At 40.6% G+C, this 16,211-nt stretch overlaps 1 protein-coding gene across 1 annotated transcript in view; it reads right to left on the reverse strand.

The window, feature by feature from the left end:
- Positions 1-16,211, reverse strand: part of SORCS3 (sortilin-related VPS10 domain containing receptor 3) — an 839,716-nt gene that overhangs the window by 17,264 nt on the left and 806,241 nt on the right. Inside the window, exons 20-22 of the mRNA XM_006879952.1 lie at positions 15,045-15,178; positions 7,030-7,153; positions 4,376-4,488 (exon numbers count right to left, since the gene is read on the reverse strand). Coding sequence (XP_006880014.1) covers positions 4,376-4,488; positions 7,030-7,153; positions 15,045-15,178 — 371 coding nt within the window. The remainder of the gene's footprint in view (positions 1-4,375; positions 4,489-7,029; positions 7,154-15,044; positions 15,179-16,211) is intronic.

The following is a 16,211-nucleotide window of genomic DNA, read 5'->3' on the forward strand; positions in this document are numbered from 1 at the left end:
GTTGGATCAAATGAGTATTAGTTTCTTCTGTTCCTATACACAGTTTTATGGAAACTAAAATGTCATGCAGATGATTTTAAAACATTTTGGGAACATATGAACAAGCTCTTCCCATAGATGTCAATTTTTCTGCCTTTCCAGGACTGGAGCGTCTGGTTGAAACAAAAGCAGAGCGGCTGCAAAGGAGGAAACTGCATTTGAAATAAACATGAGCAACAGGAAATAAACAAAAATCAGGCATGGAAGTGCTTCTTTCCAGTTACTAAAGAGAATGTTTTGGTGTTAAGTTAAAGCACATAATATTAGTGAGTTTACAGTGAGGGGGTGTGTTGGTGTTTTGGTGTATTTTTTTTAATTTGCTGCTTGCAAAGCACATAATATTAGTGAGTTTACAGTGAGGGGGTGTGTTGGTGTTTTGGTGTGTTTTTTTTTTTTAATTTGCTGCTTGCAAAGCACATAATATTAGTGAGTTTACAGTGAGGGGGTGTGTTGGTGTTTTGGTGTGGTTTTTTTTTAATTTGTTGCTTGTGGCACTAAAAAATGATATATACTGTCATATTGCCAAAGTGATTTTTCAAGAGACTGACTTTCAGGCCATCAAAAGTCTGCATGTCCTTCCTTCAGCATTTGTAAATAGGATAGTGTTTTTCCTCAAGAAGTGATCCTAAGTATAGGAAAATCTTTATGTAGAAATACTTAGCACATGATTTATAGCTGCGGCTAAATGTGAATAAATCAGATAGCGAAAATAAATAGGGGAGCTCTGGTGGCCTAGTGGTAAGGAGCTACAACTACAATCCCAGAGGCGCATGGTTCGAATCCACCAGATGCTCTGCTGGGGAAGGAGGGACAATCTTCTCCTGTACCAGTCAGATCTGATTTGACGGTACACTCACACAAAAATAATAAAATTTATAAAAAGAAAATAAATAAGAAATATTACATAAGTAATATTAAGGTTTTGAGGTACATATAAATATGTAAGTCTACATGTGTGTATCTAGCTACTTTTCTATTTATATACAAGCATTACCCTGCCATAAAGATGGTGATGAACACAGTGTAAAAACAGGGCTGCATTCTGTTCTATTTCTCTGGTTACAATTCTATATAAACAGAAGTGGGGGGGGAATCCTAGAATAGATATAAAAGTTACATTAAGATATTAAGATAAAAAAAAGATATTAAGATCATGAGTGAATTTTTTTATTTCTTAACGCTTGATGACATTATTTTATTGCTTTTGTTAAAAAACTTAAATGGAGACTTCTGTCTAAGAGCAAATTCTCAAAGAAAACAAAACACTGGGTCATTCTTCTAGTATTATTGTGCTTTTTTTCTGTGTATCTTGAGGGAACTCTGGTGGTCTAGTGGTAAGAAGCTGAGCTTCAATCAAAAAGTAAGTGGTTTGAATCCACCCGATGCTCCATGAGAGAGGGATGGGCAGTCTCTTCCTGTGTGAATTACTGTCTCTGAAAACTCACTGGAGGGTCAGGTCTGAGTCAATTCTAAATCAGTAGCACACCACCACTACCACCACCACCACCACCACATGATCTTGAATATCACCCTTTCTTCCATCATATTCAATAGGACAACTTTTATTTTCAATAGGACAATTTTTATTCAGATGGAACACTTAACTCCTCCAGGAAGTCTCCCTTGACTACACTGCCTGCAGCGATCTCCTTCACTCTGGCCTCCCTTCCCATGCACTTCTGGGTTACTATACCCACCGTGTTTCAGGAACACATCCATGGTGACATGCTATCGTATCTGTCTGATACAGTCTTCTCTGTTTGCTCTCTCATAGTATGTTTACCTTCTACAGAAGCCCACACATCCCCATGGGTCTTTGTGACTGCTCCATAGTTCTAAATGATGCTAGTCACTGAGAAAAGATTCAATAAATACTTGCAGAAGTAAATAGAGGCAGAAGGTGAGTTGCTTCCCATTTGCTCAGCTCTGATTCCTATCTGGAACTCAGCTTACAGATCGGAACTAAGGCTCAGAGAGGTGATAATGAACAGAGAGAGTAACCTGCCAGAAAATGCAGAATCAGGAGCCTAAAAACCCGCAAACCAGGAAGCCACCCGAAACCAAGGCTGCTTTCCTAAAACGCCTCATTATTTTGCCAGGGGGCCAGCCTTTGAACAGGTGGAAATTTCAGTGCTTAATCCACGGGCCGGAAGGTGTTAGCTTACACCTATCGAGTCTCAGGAGACAAGACTCTAAGGGACCCCAGTAGTGTGGTGTGAAAGGAGAGTATCCTAACCAGCACTGGCTGGTGGGACTCTTTGTTGTTCCTTATCAGAAATACAGCATGTTCCTTAAACAAATGAAGTAAGAAAACAACAAAATGATGGACACTTTGGATTAAATGCATCCTTGGACAGTCCCATTGTTCTGTTTTCCTATGAATGACCTCATTGTTAGAAAGACTTGAGGTGAATTTCATCTCCTGGACAACTTGCAAGAGATTCTCTTAACACGCTCTCTTGCTGACCCTGCATTCTTTCTGGCAGTTTTCCCCTCTCTTGCCCTGGTGTTCCTCCTTTGTCCTGAGTTCTAACCAACACTAATCTCGGTTGATACACTGAGTCACTAAGAGTTGGAGTTGGCATGATGATACCCAACAACAAGCTAACTAACCCTCTTCTTCCTGGGGACCCTAACAACCTTCACCGCTCCAGCTCTTACATCTTTACCTTCACTGTGAGCCTCTCCTTGACCTTGATTTTCAACTTCCCTGTTCATCTTTACCCTGTAGTTTCTTGTGTGCTCCAAATGAATTATTTTAAGATAAACCATCTTATTTCTCCCACCCATTTTTTCCTACAAAGCCTGTATCTTGATCAATGGCAAAGCTATTCTTCTTATCTATTTCTATCTATCCTTCTAATAAAAAAAGAATCTCTCTCCCTCTCATTCACATAGCATGTCATCAGCCATTCATTAGTTATGATATTGCTTAAAGTCCTAAGCAGCCTTTGAACGTCTCCTCTTCCAGGACCCTGGATCTCTGACCCAGATAACTGCAGTGATCTTTTAACCAGTTGCCGTTTGTGAAGTCTCTTCCTACCCTCTATGCTTCTCACTCAGGAACCCATTGTCTGCAGTGCCAGCAGACTAAAAGACTCAAGTGTAAATCTATTGCAGCATTTTCTAACTTAGAAGAAAAGCCAAAACACTTTTCTATTTCCGAGCCTTTGGGCAAAGACATCATGATTGGCAAAGTGGTGGGTCAGTGAAGGAGAAGATGACCCTCAATGAGATGGACTGACACAGTGTCTGCAACTCTGGACCTAAGAGCAATGGAGAGGTGAGGGTGGCAGAGCATGGGCAGCACTTCCTCGGTTGTACATTGAGTCACTAAGAGTTGGAGTTGGCATGATGATACCCAACAACAATAGTATTAACTGCCAATAGGACACAGACCAGATAGTTTTAGCTTCTCGTATCCTTGAAAAGGTAATTATTTTAGTGCAAATTTAGCTACATTATGGATTATAGATTGGTAACATCAAATTCTTTTGCCATGTTCCAAATATACCACTATTTTACAAGTCGATAACTTTGCACATGTTGCGCATTGAACAGGAAAGATACCATGCTCTTCTTGTGAATGGCCATTTATCCTTTAAACGTCCAATTACGTATCCCTTTAGAAGACCATCTCAACAGTATGTGTTGAACTGAAAGTCTGTGCCTCATTTATGCATAAAGAGTGGGTCATATTTTTTTCTCTGTCCTCCCTCATGGCACTGGCTATGCCACCATCACCCAACTAGTGGCACGCTGGGCCTTGTTTCATTCACTTTTATAGTCTAGTACCTAATTCTGAACAAGTATTTAACAAAACTCAGCATTTTCTCTAAAGGAAATCTGGTTTTGTGTTGACCCTGTAACTCTTTTCCTCTGAGGGCATGTTTGCTGGTGTATAGCCTATGAATGCCACGCATGGCCAGTGGTAGACTTGGGAGTCCAGAAGTCTTGTGAAGGAGATCTCTCCTTGGTGGACCTTGTACCTACTGAGCATATAGTATCAGTCCACAAGGAGTCATGAGGGATCTAGTCATTAGTTCATTTAAGGTCCAAATTCCTGTTTTAGAAAAACTCAGGATAAATACAGGGCCTCTGATTTCCACCTTTCAATAGATATTTCACATCCCTTCTATTTTCAATTTCTCTAAGTATATCTCTTTCTATCTGTACATCTATTTATTCATCTCTCCTTCCTCTATGCTCTTTCTTTAGTCATGCTACTTTGACAGAGATATAGCCTCTAATTTTAAGATAATGTTGAAAATGCCTAGGCTCAAATCATATGTTCTCTTTTTTTTTATTCACAATGACAAAGATAAAGCCAACTTACTTTCACTAGCGCTTTCTTGATGACATTGCCAATGTCTTGCCTCCACTCAGGAATGTCAGGATTGTGGTAATCCAGGTTGGGAGAGAAGGATAAGAGCTGCGACTGGAAATATTCTGCAAGGAAAGAAAGCATACGAATGAAGCTGGGAGGGGGCGATGAGTCACAGGGCGACAGGCAAGGGGACTCCATGATCCCCGAGCAGCAGGGCAAAGACCCACTCTTTTCTGTGTCTTCAGCTATCCTTCCTAATTTTAACCTGTTTCTCAGCTTCTGAAATAAAGTGGGATTTGGTGATTGGAGACAGATTTCTTCTTCTACCAGTCTTGTTAGGGCCTAAGATTTTAAGCCCTTGTCTATAAAGAGTATTACCTGGAATAAAAGCTATCTATGCAGTCTCTGAAGAAGGAGGCTTTTGCTATTGTAGGTGATATGACGCAGAGCCAACAAAATCCTTAACAACTTGAGCTTTATCTAAAGGGAGTCCTTTTTTCTCTTCTCTTCTTAATACATTTGTCCTTTCTACTAGGATCTGCCTGTAAGGATTAAAAAGTAAAATAAAACAATCCCTGGGTCCAGAGTATTAGTAATATTATATTCCTTGACCATGTAAAGGGTGTACACACAAGTGTCTTCACTTTGGAATAATCCATCAAGCAAAACACTTGGGATTTGTGCACTTTTCTATATAAATTATATATTTCAATAAAGATGTTTACTTAAATTTTGTCCATTTGATCAGATTTTGAGCAGGAAGTTTGCAGTTCATGTTGTTGTTATGTGCAGTTGAGTCTCCTGTGACTCAGCAACCTTATTGTACAATAGCTTTGAACTCTGCCCTATCTTGAGTCAGTTTCCCTGTTTCTGACACATCTACCCCCATTTACTTCAGTTATTGTGTCAATCCATCTCATCTAGGGTCTTCTTCCGTGCTGGCCCTTCACCGTTGTAAGTATGATGGAAGGTCCAGGGAACTTCTCCAGAGACTGGTCTCTCCTTGCCACATGACCAAAGTATGTAAGATTGAACTTCAAAATCCTTACCTCCAAGGAGCAGCCTTGTCTCAACATTTCCAGGGTAAATCTGTTTGTTCTGTGGACAATCCATGGTATGTTCAAGACTTTTCTCCAGCACAACTCAAAAGAATCAATCCTTCTGTCAACCCTAGTCACTGTCCAGCTCTCTGATACACAGCAAGTAACTGTGATTACCATGGCCTGAATCAGGCACACCTTATTCCCTACACTTACACAGTTGCTCTTCAGCACTTTGGAGAGGTCCTTGATAAAAGCTTTCCCCAGAGCAATTTGTCTTTTGATGTCTTGACTTTTTCAGGCCAAGAATGTGGATTGTGGAGTCAAGCAAGCAGAAATTCTTAACAATCTCAATCTCTTCTTTTTTCTATTATGCTGTTACCAATTGGCCCAGTGGTGAGAATCTTTGTCTTCTCGATGTTGAGCTTCAATCAGTATGGAAGACTACAGTCCTTGACCTGCTGCAGCAAACACTTCAGGTCCTTCTCCATTTTTTGCAAGCAAGGTTGTGTCATCTGCATAATGCAGGTTGTTAATGAGTCTTTTTCTCTAATCCTGATGCCACATTCCACCTCATAAAGTCCAGCCTCCTGTATTATCTGTTTTGCAAATAGATTGAAAAGGTACAGAGGCAGGACACATCCCAGACACACTCTTTTCATGATTTTGAACCATGAAGTGTTTCCTTGTTCTGTTCCTACTACTGCTTCCTGGCCCAAGTATAGGTTTTACATGAGCACAATCAAGTGTTCTGGGATTCTCATTCTTCTGAAGGTTATAGTCACATTTTGTTGTGATCCACACAGTCAAATGCCTTTTCATAGTCAATGAAGTACAGATAGACATTCTTTTGCTACTCTTTGCTTTCAGATAAGATCTGAGATGTAGAAAAAGGCTGTCATCTGGGATGAGGCTAAAGAAACGTAGTTTAAGTTTAAAGCTTATACACGCCACCACTACCTTTTGGACAACCTAGCTATTGTGGTTGTCCCTGGAGACATGAGGGATCTTTTGCAGGATGAAGCAGAAAAACAATCAACTTCATTTACAGTAAGTTTAATACTTAAGGACAGTTCTCCATAATCAAGAACAGAATGGTTACCTTATTGGAGGCAAGGATCATGAGACTTTGTCTCACATACTTTGTGCATGTAATTAGAAGAGGCCAGAACATGGAGAAAGACGCTGTATTTAGAAATGTAGGAGGTGAGTGAAAGAGAGGGAGCTTTTGGAATCATTGACCCCACTCTCACCAAAAGTGAGTGCTGCGTGTGTGTTGTTTATAGTCCAACAGGGCGTTAGAACTAGCTCCTTCTAGAAGACAGTCTTTCCAATTTAGCTTTCCTTACACCTGTCATTCATGTTGGTTATAAATTGGGTCCCCACTTAACAGCATATAGCAACAACTTAACAGTTAACGAGAACCCCACAAAGGTTGGGATGCAGGCATATCAGAGTAAACAAGAAATGCCTATTACAAGCTTCTCTCAGTCTCTTCCCAGCAGTAAGATATGAGTTTTAAATCATTTCCCATGGCCTGCAAATTCCATGGAGGAAATTCCATTGAGGGAGAAAACTTGTTCAGGCAAGAGGGGACATCTCAGGGCAATATTCAAAGCTTACCATGAACGGCGATATCTTTTGTGTCCTGGATAAGCGCGTTTCCAGCAGCTACCTGGACAGTGATGGTGCTGGACCCCTCTGCAGGGAATGTGAAGGAAATACTGCTCTCCAAGGTGATGTGGGGCTATGAGGAGGAGAAGTAAAAACACTCATTATGTCTTCTATCATGCATAATTTTGTCATTATTTTGCTATGGTGACATACATGTAGCTATGCCATTGGTTTTACACACTCGCAGGGTCACCTGTCATAAATAGGCTTCAGTGGAGCGTATAGACAAAGACAGACTATCAAGAAAGGCCTGGCCATTTATTTCCAACAAGTTGTCCATGGAAATTTTATAGAATACAACAGAACACTGTCCAACATAGTGCTGGAAGGTGGACCTTAAGGAACACAGAGACCAAAACAAGGGACTCAAGCTCACTGGGGACCCAGAAAGCGTCAGGATTGGACAAGGATCCAATGCCCATGCGTCTTTGTGAGCCAAAGGCAACTTGATGGAAACTCACAGCAAAGACAGCAGATTTCCTTGCTTTTTTTAAAACATCAGACTCTCATAAATCTGCATAGCATTTGCATAGCCCCAAGAGATCCCAACTTGGGGGAAAAAAAAAAGATTGCTTTACACAGCTTCCTAAAACTGTGATTATACCCAATATTCAGGGAGACTATTAATAGACTTGAAAAACATGGTACAGTGCTAGTCCTTAGGGATGCGGATAAAAACAGGAGACCCTTGGTTTGGAAGTTTACTCGGTTCCTTCTCCTGGGGCAAAGCTGAAGCTGTTTTTGTCATCTGTCTCCACTGGTCTTGGGAACAGGAAATAATTTATGTTTTCCATATCACTTATCTTTCTCTCTTGTATTCTGCTGGAGTGTGAAACCCTTCAGAGATGTGATCACATTTTATTTCCTTCTTTAGCACTCACCCTCGGCACATTGCCTTGTAAATAATAGAAAATATATGTAAATTGGATACACGGCCATATGACTGGCTTTTTATTTTGTCAATGTTTGCCCGTCACAAAGTAATTTTAACTTTTTCTTAAAGAAAACAGGTAGGAAAACACAAACATATGAACATCTGTGATTATCTTAAATCTCTTTGCTTTCTTCTTTTTCTTTCTGATCACTGTAAAAGATAAAGATCTCCCCAAGGACAAAAACAGAAACATGTAATTATTCTTTCTTCTGGAATCTGAATCTTCATAAAAGCAAATGTATGCTTATTTGGAGAGAAGAGAGTGTGGATCTTGACATCGAAGAATAAGTATCCAGTGGTCATCCTAAGGCCTCTGTCCTCTTAAGATTTTTGTTGCTTCCTGGCCAGAAGGAGCATGGTGGTGTGAGCGCAGGAATCGTGGCAAGCTTCTGGAGTCGACTGCTTTCCGGGCATGTGTTTGACGTGCAGGTGGTATAGCAATGGTCTGTGCGTTGCTGTACAGAGGTAACTCGTGGTTGCTGTGATGCTGAAGCCTGTGACAGTGATGTGCCAATCGTGGTAATGGACACCCATGGTGGACGGTGTTGGCTGGAGCTTCCCGACTAAATCAAGCCTGGAAGCAGGAGCGGCATCCACTTCTGAAATGGCTTGCCTCCAGAAACTCTATGTACGAACAGTGCTCAGGCCATTCGTTCATAGGGTCGCTGTGAGTCGTCTACGACTCGACGGCACCAAACAACAAACAACAACAGAATTTAAGACATAACAGTAAGAGGCTAACTTATGGCAGGTTATGAAGAGATGTCGTAAGTGCAGAGGAGAAGACCCCTTCTCCCTTGGAAGTAGGCTAATAAGTGTAATAGCGGATAATGACATGGCCAACTAGGAGGAACTCAGAGTTGCCTTGTAGGGAGAGGGAGCCCGCAAGCACCCACACAGCCTGCCCATGTGTTCTCAACTGGCCATGAGCTCCTCACAGGCTCAGAGGACTTCTCCCAATGCCCCTGAGGCTGTGAGACTGGAATCTTTTCTAACGCAGACGTTTCAACGGGATGTCTGGTACAGTAACCTGATTTCTTCGGCTTTAAAATTCTATGGCTTTATTTTACAGGCAAATCGCTGGCAAAAGACCTCTTTAAAATTTTTAAAGATGTCACTCCGTGGATTAAGGTACATGTGAATCAAGTGAGGATATTTTCAATTACTTCATTATGTATGTGAAGGATAGACAAGACATAAGGAAAATCAAAGGGGAATTGATGTCTTTGAATTATAGTGTTAGCAAAAAAATACTGAATATTCTATGGACTGTAAAAACAATGAACAAATCTCTCTCAGAAGCAGTGATTAGAATCTACGGTGCTAATGAAAGGTATTAGGTGAGTTTTCAGGCTTCTATTGGTCAACCAACTGCTCATATCCATCTGGAGATTTTTACAATTGCTTCGGCAACTTAATCTAGTCATGTTCTTTAGAAGGAAAATGAAAAACTTGTATACACCCAGCAGGATAGTGAAAATAAAAAAAGAAATGGTAATAGATATTGCTGAGGGTACAGAGCAAGTGAGATTCTCATACATTTTAAGTGGGAATATAAAATGGTACCATTTTAGCAAAAGTCTTTATGATCTCCTGTAAAACTCAACTTATACTAACTTTTGACTCTGCATTTCAAATCCTAGTAATTTCATCAAGAAAAGTGAACATTTGTGCATTTGTGCACATGCACCACCCCATACACACACATACACACACACACACACATCCATAACAACGTATCTATCCATGACAGTTGAAAATCAGAAATAACCCTGGAATATGTCAACTGGAAAATGGAATTTAAAAAAACCACTATAGTCCATTCAGGAAGTTCTAGTTGGCCTAGTGGTAAGGAGCTATGCTGTCAAAGGCACACGGTTCAAATCCATCAACTGATACGTGGGAGAAAGATAGGCAATTAACTCCAGTGTGACTTCCTGCCTATGAAAACCCACTGGAGTCTCAGTTATGAGCTGGTTCCAATTTGACAGCACATAACACCAACAGTGTCTATGTATACAATGAAAGAATAGTCAGCAATGTGCAAGAGTAAACAGCAATATTTATCTCTTGATATTATTATGTGCCATCAAGTTGACTGCAACTCACAGCTACAGTTGTGAATGCTGTCCTATCCTTAGCCAGGCTTACTGTTTCTGACACACCTACCCCCTTACCCTAATATCTGTGTCAATCCACATCTTCCAGCATCTTCACCCAAGCATGATGTCCTTCTCTTAGTATGAATGAATTTCAAAATTACAAGAGGAGAAAGAGGTCTCATACAGAAGAATTTATACTGCATGATGATATTTTTATGAGTTCTAGAATAGGAAATCTACCATATAGTGGAAAAAACTAGACTATAGTGGCTGTGGCATCTGGGGACTGGCAGTTTTCTGGGGATTTTAGAAAAATCATGAGAAAACTTTTTGGAGTTACAGTCTATATTCTATAAAAACACGCTATTTTTATATAAGTTTGGTTTAGATTGATATGCGCATTTGTCAAAACCCAGCAAATGCATACTTCACATTTTTGCATTTTATTGTTGGCATATTTAAAACCTCTTTTAAAAAACTATAGATAAATATTTAACTGTACTTTATGATTTGCAAGCCAAAGTGTTTGGTACAATGCTTCTATCTGTCTAAAATGAAGATAAAAATTCAGTTAAATTGATGAGTGTATCAAAGAAGACTCTAGGTGGTAAAGAATATGGGTGCTTATTGTAAAACTTTGAGCAAGTTGTTTTATGTTTACAATTTTTCATTATAAAATATTTAGAGAAAAACAAAACAAGAAAATAAGTACTCAAATGCTTTCTTCCCCTTCCTGTCTGTGTGACTGACTCTCTCTGACCACAGCTATATGACACTGCTTTTCTGTTTGATTCATCGCTTGCTCTGAGCCATCTCTCATCTCCCTCTTCTCATCACCAGGCAATGTGTCCAACCCCACTTGACGGTGATCTCTTAAAGGAACCATCACTATTTCCATTCCATCTCTTCAGCTGTCAGTTCTTTGCCTGGCCTGCTCTTTCCCCCACATTCTTCTCTGAGAATTGGCTAGATGATGGTCTTGGCTGGTTGATGGTAGGGATGCAAGAACATCTCTTTCTGAGAGGAGAACCATCCCTCCTGCCCCAGCCGATTGGACCTTTTCCCGTATAGTTGCTTCCCTTGGAAGTCCAGGGGCTCAGAAAGGCTGTAGGGCTGCAGGACAAGGGGGATGCCATCTGTGGTGGGAGGAAGCATGCCACCCACCAGCCAGTCAGGGCACCGAGCCACAGCAAACAAGCTTGCTGAATGGCAAGCACTTGGTCCCCAGGTTGCAGGCCACAGACTTCTGCGCTAGAGAAATGGCAGGAGCTAATTTTGTTTTCCAAATTGCTTTTGTTTTTCATCAGCTGTTATGGCATCATGGCTGATTTCACCTTCCTCATAGAGCTGAACACTCAACAGGATTCTTGAGTTCTCTTTCAGCCACCAATGTCTGGTGCCCGGTGCTAAGTGAAATCTCGTGTTTTCAGGTTCATTTACTCAAATCCATCAGGAAAGCAGACACATTTATTAAGCCAGGCCTCTGTTAATCCCAGCAAATTGGCCTTTCAGTGGCCCACATATCCAACAGGTGGCCAATTGATGGTTCTGTCTCTGTGTTTTGTCCAAGCTGCAGGTCCAGCCCTTAGTGAGACCCACTAGAATCCTACTTCATCCTGTGCAGAGGACGGGAACTGGCTCCCTCCCCACTGAGAATCTTTCAAGTGTGACAGCCACATATTATCCACTGTGCCCAGCAAGAAATTGACAAACCTCAGAGTGACTATTTAGTTATGAGATTTCCACTTGACTAATGGAACAGGGGGGCTGCAGGGAAATCTTGAGCGACAGTGTCACCAGTGCAGTAAGTCAAGCTAATAGCAAGGAAATGGTAAAATCTCCATATTGTTAAATGTATACCTTGATAAAAGCTGCCACTTCCAAATTGGACAGACCATACAATCACTATGCTTGCCTCATTCCAAACCTTCAGTAGATTATACAGTAAACTGTGAAAACTGCTTCTCATATGAAGTGAGAAAAGCATTATATATAATTGTGGCTACACTATGATTAGAACTATGTAAAAAAGATCTAAAATACATATAACCAGAAAGCAAGCAAGAAAAATAGTATCTTTCACTGTGTTGTAAGTGTAGAATTAATGTGAAAATTTACAGTTAAGATTTAAAAAAAGCCTCAAATTTACAAGCGCACACACCACTCGAGCACATCCAAATAGCTTTAAAAGTATTTCACTGTCTAAATTATCACTGTCCATGAATTTGGTTTTATACCTCATATCACCTGATAGTCTAAATCTGAATTTCTATGACAAAATAAAAAGTACCCATTTGCTCAATATCCTTGCATTCAAAGCTCCTTGTCATTTATCCTCTCCTCCTTTCCGTTTTCTTCTCTAGTGTCTGTTCCAGTGAATTGTTAACTCGGCCGGAATCAGTTCACACACATTCTCAAAGGCTTATGTCTGCATACACATCCCCTGTGCTTCCCTCCGCCTCAGTTCACCTCCTCCTTTAATGGTCGCATAGGGCATGACTTAGCTTTGTACGTAATTCATTCCATGGCCAACAAAACCTGCATTCATCACCCACTAGGTCGTTTGACTGAGACAGTAATATGAAGTTCCTATTTCCTTACCTTATTAGGAATTCATTTTATGTTCCCAAATAGACTCTATGTTTCTTTAGACAACTGGGATGCACACTGCACTGCACTCCTCAGAACATCTGGCACCAAATGTAAGCTCTTGAGCATGATCCATGGATCTGATGCAACTTAACATCTGCTCAATGGTTGGTAGGTGTGAAACTCAATAGAGAAACTTCCAGGACACTCACTCTCTCCTATGTACAGCTAGATCATATTTGCTCAGCATTTATTACACGCATTCCTCTTGCATCATGATCCAGAATATAATCTGCTTGAAGTTAGGGTCAATGTTGTATGTGCTCTTATATCCATAACAAATCAAACACCAAATCCACTGCTGTGTAGTGAATTCCGACTCATGGCGACTCTCCCTCAGGCTTTGGAGGATGTAAACCTTTATAGGAGGCGATTACTCACCTTTCTGTCTTGGAGCACTGGTGGATTTGAACTGCTGACCTCTCAGTTAGTTAGCAGTGCAATGCATAACACACTAAGCCAACAGAGTTCCTTTCTACCAAAAATAGAATCAAGCAAAGCACTGGTTGTAAAGTAGGCTCAAGTCATTAATTCTAATTGATAGGCAAGTTTAATTTACCTAAGAACATACATATATACCCCAAATACCACATTCTTTATTTATTTATTTATTTATTTTCTTTTCAAATACCACATTCTAAGGTTATCAACCCAAGTGGAGTGTTTTGGTTTTTTTTAAATGAGATATCTCCTTTATCAGTGATGGTGGCCTAGTGGGTTAGGAGTTGTGCTGCCAACTTGAAATCAGGTAGTTCAAATCTACCAATTACTCCAAGAGATAATAGGAGAAATCTCCTCCCCTGTGTTGTACAATCTCAGCTCTGAGTCAGTTTTGACTTGAAGGCAATGGGATTAACTGAAATAGTATAGAAGATGGTGGTGTTGTTGGGCATCATCCAGTCGCCTCTGACTCATAGTGACACAAGGAACAGCTGATCGGAAGCTTTTCTATTCTGTTCTATCCTCATGATCTCCTAGAGGCTTGAGCCCACTGTCACAGTCACTGTGTTGATCCATCTCCTTGAGGCTCTTTCTCTCTTCGGCTAACCCTCTACCATTCCCATCATGAAGTCTTTTTCCAAGGACAGGCCCTTTCTAATACTATGTCCAGAATACGTAAGATGAAGAGCCTAGTAAAAGCCAGTACTAGGAAGAAATGATCAAACTTAATATTATTATTACCTTTTATAGGTCAGTTTTCTATTGAGAAAAAACCAAATAGTATAAAACTGGCGCTCAGCCCACACCTACAGAATCCACTCACTTGCCAGTCAAATATAAATAATAGAAAATTCAGATTTAAAGCAAATTGTAGCAAAAGAAATTCTAGAATTCTTAATAAGAGGACAAATAACATGCATATTTGTGTGATCTTTCAAAATTCTTTTTCTTTTAGGACCATGTGAACTTTTTCAATTAAAATAAAGAACTTGGCAGCTTAAAGGCATTTCTTAGGTGTGTGGTGTCATAGCTTCATCAAATACTCTCTTTTGCCAGCACGACCTGTAGTTAAGGACTTCAACAGAGTTTTAGAGAGCAATGATGTCAGTCTAAAGATTAAGCTGTGCCTGATTCAGGCCATGGTCGTCTCAGTTGCTTGCTATGCATCTGAGAGCTGGACAATGACTACGGATGACAGACGAAGAATCAATGCCTTTGACTTGTAATGCTGGAGAACAGTGAAGAACATATCACACACTGCTGAAAGAACAAACAAGTCTGTCCTAGAGAGGGTAGAAACAGGTTGCTCCTTGGAGGCAAGGATTTTGAAACTCTGTCTCACATAGTTTAGGCATGTTGTCAGGAAGGACAAGTCCTTGGATAAGGACATCTTGCTTGGAAGGGTAGAAGGTCAGTGAAGAGAGGAAGACCCTGGATGAGACAGACTGATACAGTGACTGTGGCAATGGGGTCAGGGTGTCAGAGATAGTGAAGTGTACTCAGGATAGGGAGAAGATTAGAGTCATTGTTTATAGGGATGCTATGAGTCTTAGCCAACTCAATGAATGGTACATAACAAGAAAAACAACACTGCCAGGACCAAGGACTCCTGCTGACACACTAGAAAGAGTACTCAGGTACTAAGCAAAAGGTCACTCTTCCCTAGGCAACAGATATGGTAACTTGTTTCTATAAAGATAAAGCAATCCTGTGAGGCAGTTCTACACTGTCCTAACGGTGTTGCTATGAGTCAGAAACTATTGAGGGGAGTGAGTTTTCAGATGCGTATTGCCAGCACCCCTGGGTCCCTAGTCTCCACCAATCAGAAAGATCCAAACCTTCGTGTTATTGCCGAACCACCAGAAATAGGTGAGTGTCCCCAGCTGACTGGGCCACACTACTGCACTGACGTTGACTTCTTTATTTCTTATGGCGACAAACGGAACTTGAAGATGCACATGCTCCACGGGACCTAGGGGGACAGGAGAAACAACGTCAAAGCTTACATTGCTGGAATAAGCCCTGCAACTCTGTAACACGTTCACATTCTTAATCCCTGGAAAAGCCATCTGAAATAAGGCAAGCATCACAAACTCACAAATGCAAGGGTATGTGTGTACGTGTGCGTGTGCACCTGAAACAAGCCGTGAGTATTAACAGGGAACTCAAATCACACTTCACGTTCTCTGAGTGACATCTGAACTCAATTTGCATCTGACGAGCCCAACCATGAATGCTTATGAAGCTCCAAGCCAAGGACAAAGCTAGTTTACGAGACACTTAGCCAATAAATAGGAAGATAAACAGCAGTCTATTTCCTTTCTGACGATTAGCCTGTATTGTGATTTGGGGTCAGTGTATTGTATGAAGGTCTCTTCCATTATCCTCAATTGTTAATTGGTTTCCATCCTCATTCATCCATTCAACAAATGGCCATTGTGTCTTGTCATCTGCTGTACACAGTGGGTGTCATTCAGAAGCTGGAAAGGCTGTTTCATAAAAGGGAAAAAAGTGCATCTCCCTAAATTGGAGGAGAAACAAATTCCAGGTTTCCAATAATAAGGGAGCTGCTTGCAAAGGGTGACCACATTTCTCATTTCCCATCATCAAATTGGTGTCAGCAGCATTGAGTTCTAAACCAGGAAGTACAAGAATAGACAGACATACCCCATGCATAATATGAGAGAATTTTAATTCATTCCTAAAATAAAACGAGAAGAAGGAAATGTTAATGAAATAAAAATAATAATGTGTGAGTGCTAATTGTGGGGTAGTTATTTTATTGTTTAATCCTGGGATTTTTTTTTTCTTCAGTATCCACAACACTTTATTATAGATCAGGGAGGACAGAGAAAGAATCTTCTCAGAAACAGCCTCCCAACTCTGGGAGTTTTTTCTTCTCTTTTCCCCCTTGTCTCTTCCTTCATCCTTATCGATATTTCCTGTCTCCTTTCTCTTTCCCTACTTTCCTTAGAAAAGTCTTTCTAAATCCAAAGGCAGCACGG

This window comes from Elephantulus edwardii, unplaced genomic scaffold (genome assembly GCF_000299155.1).
Source record: "Elephantulus edwardii isolate Elephantulus edwardi_28Jun2011 unplaced genomic scaffold, EleEdw1.0 scaffold00006, whole genome shotgun sequence".
Classification (NCBI taxonomy): Eukaryota; Metazoa; Chordata; class Mammalia; order Macroscelidea; family Macroscelididae; genus Elephantulus; species Elephantulus edwardii.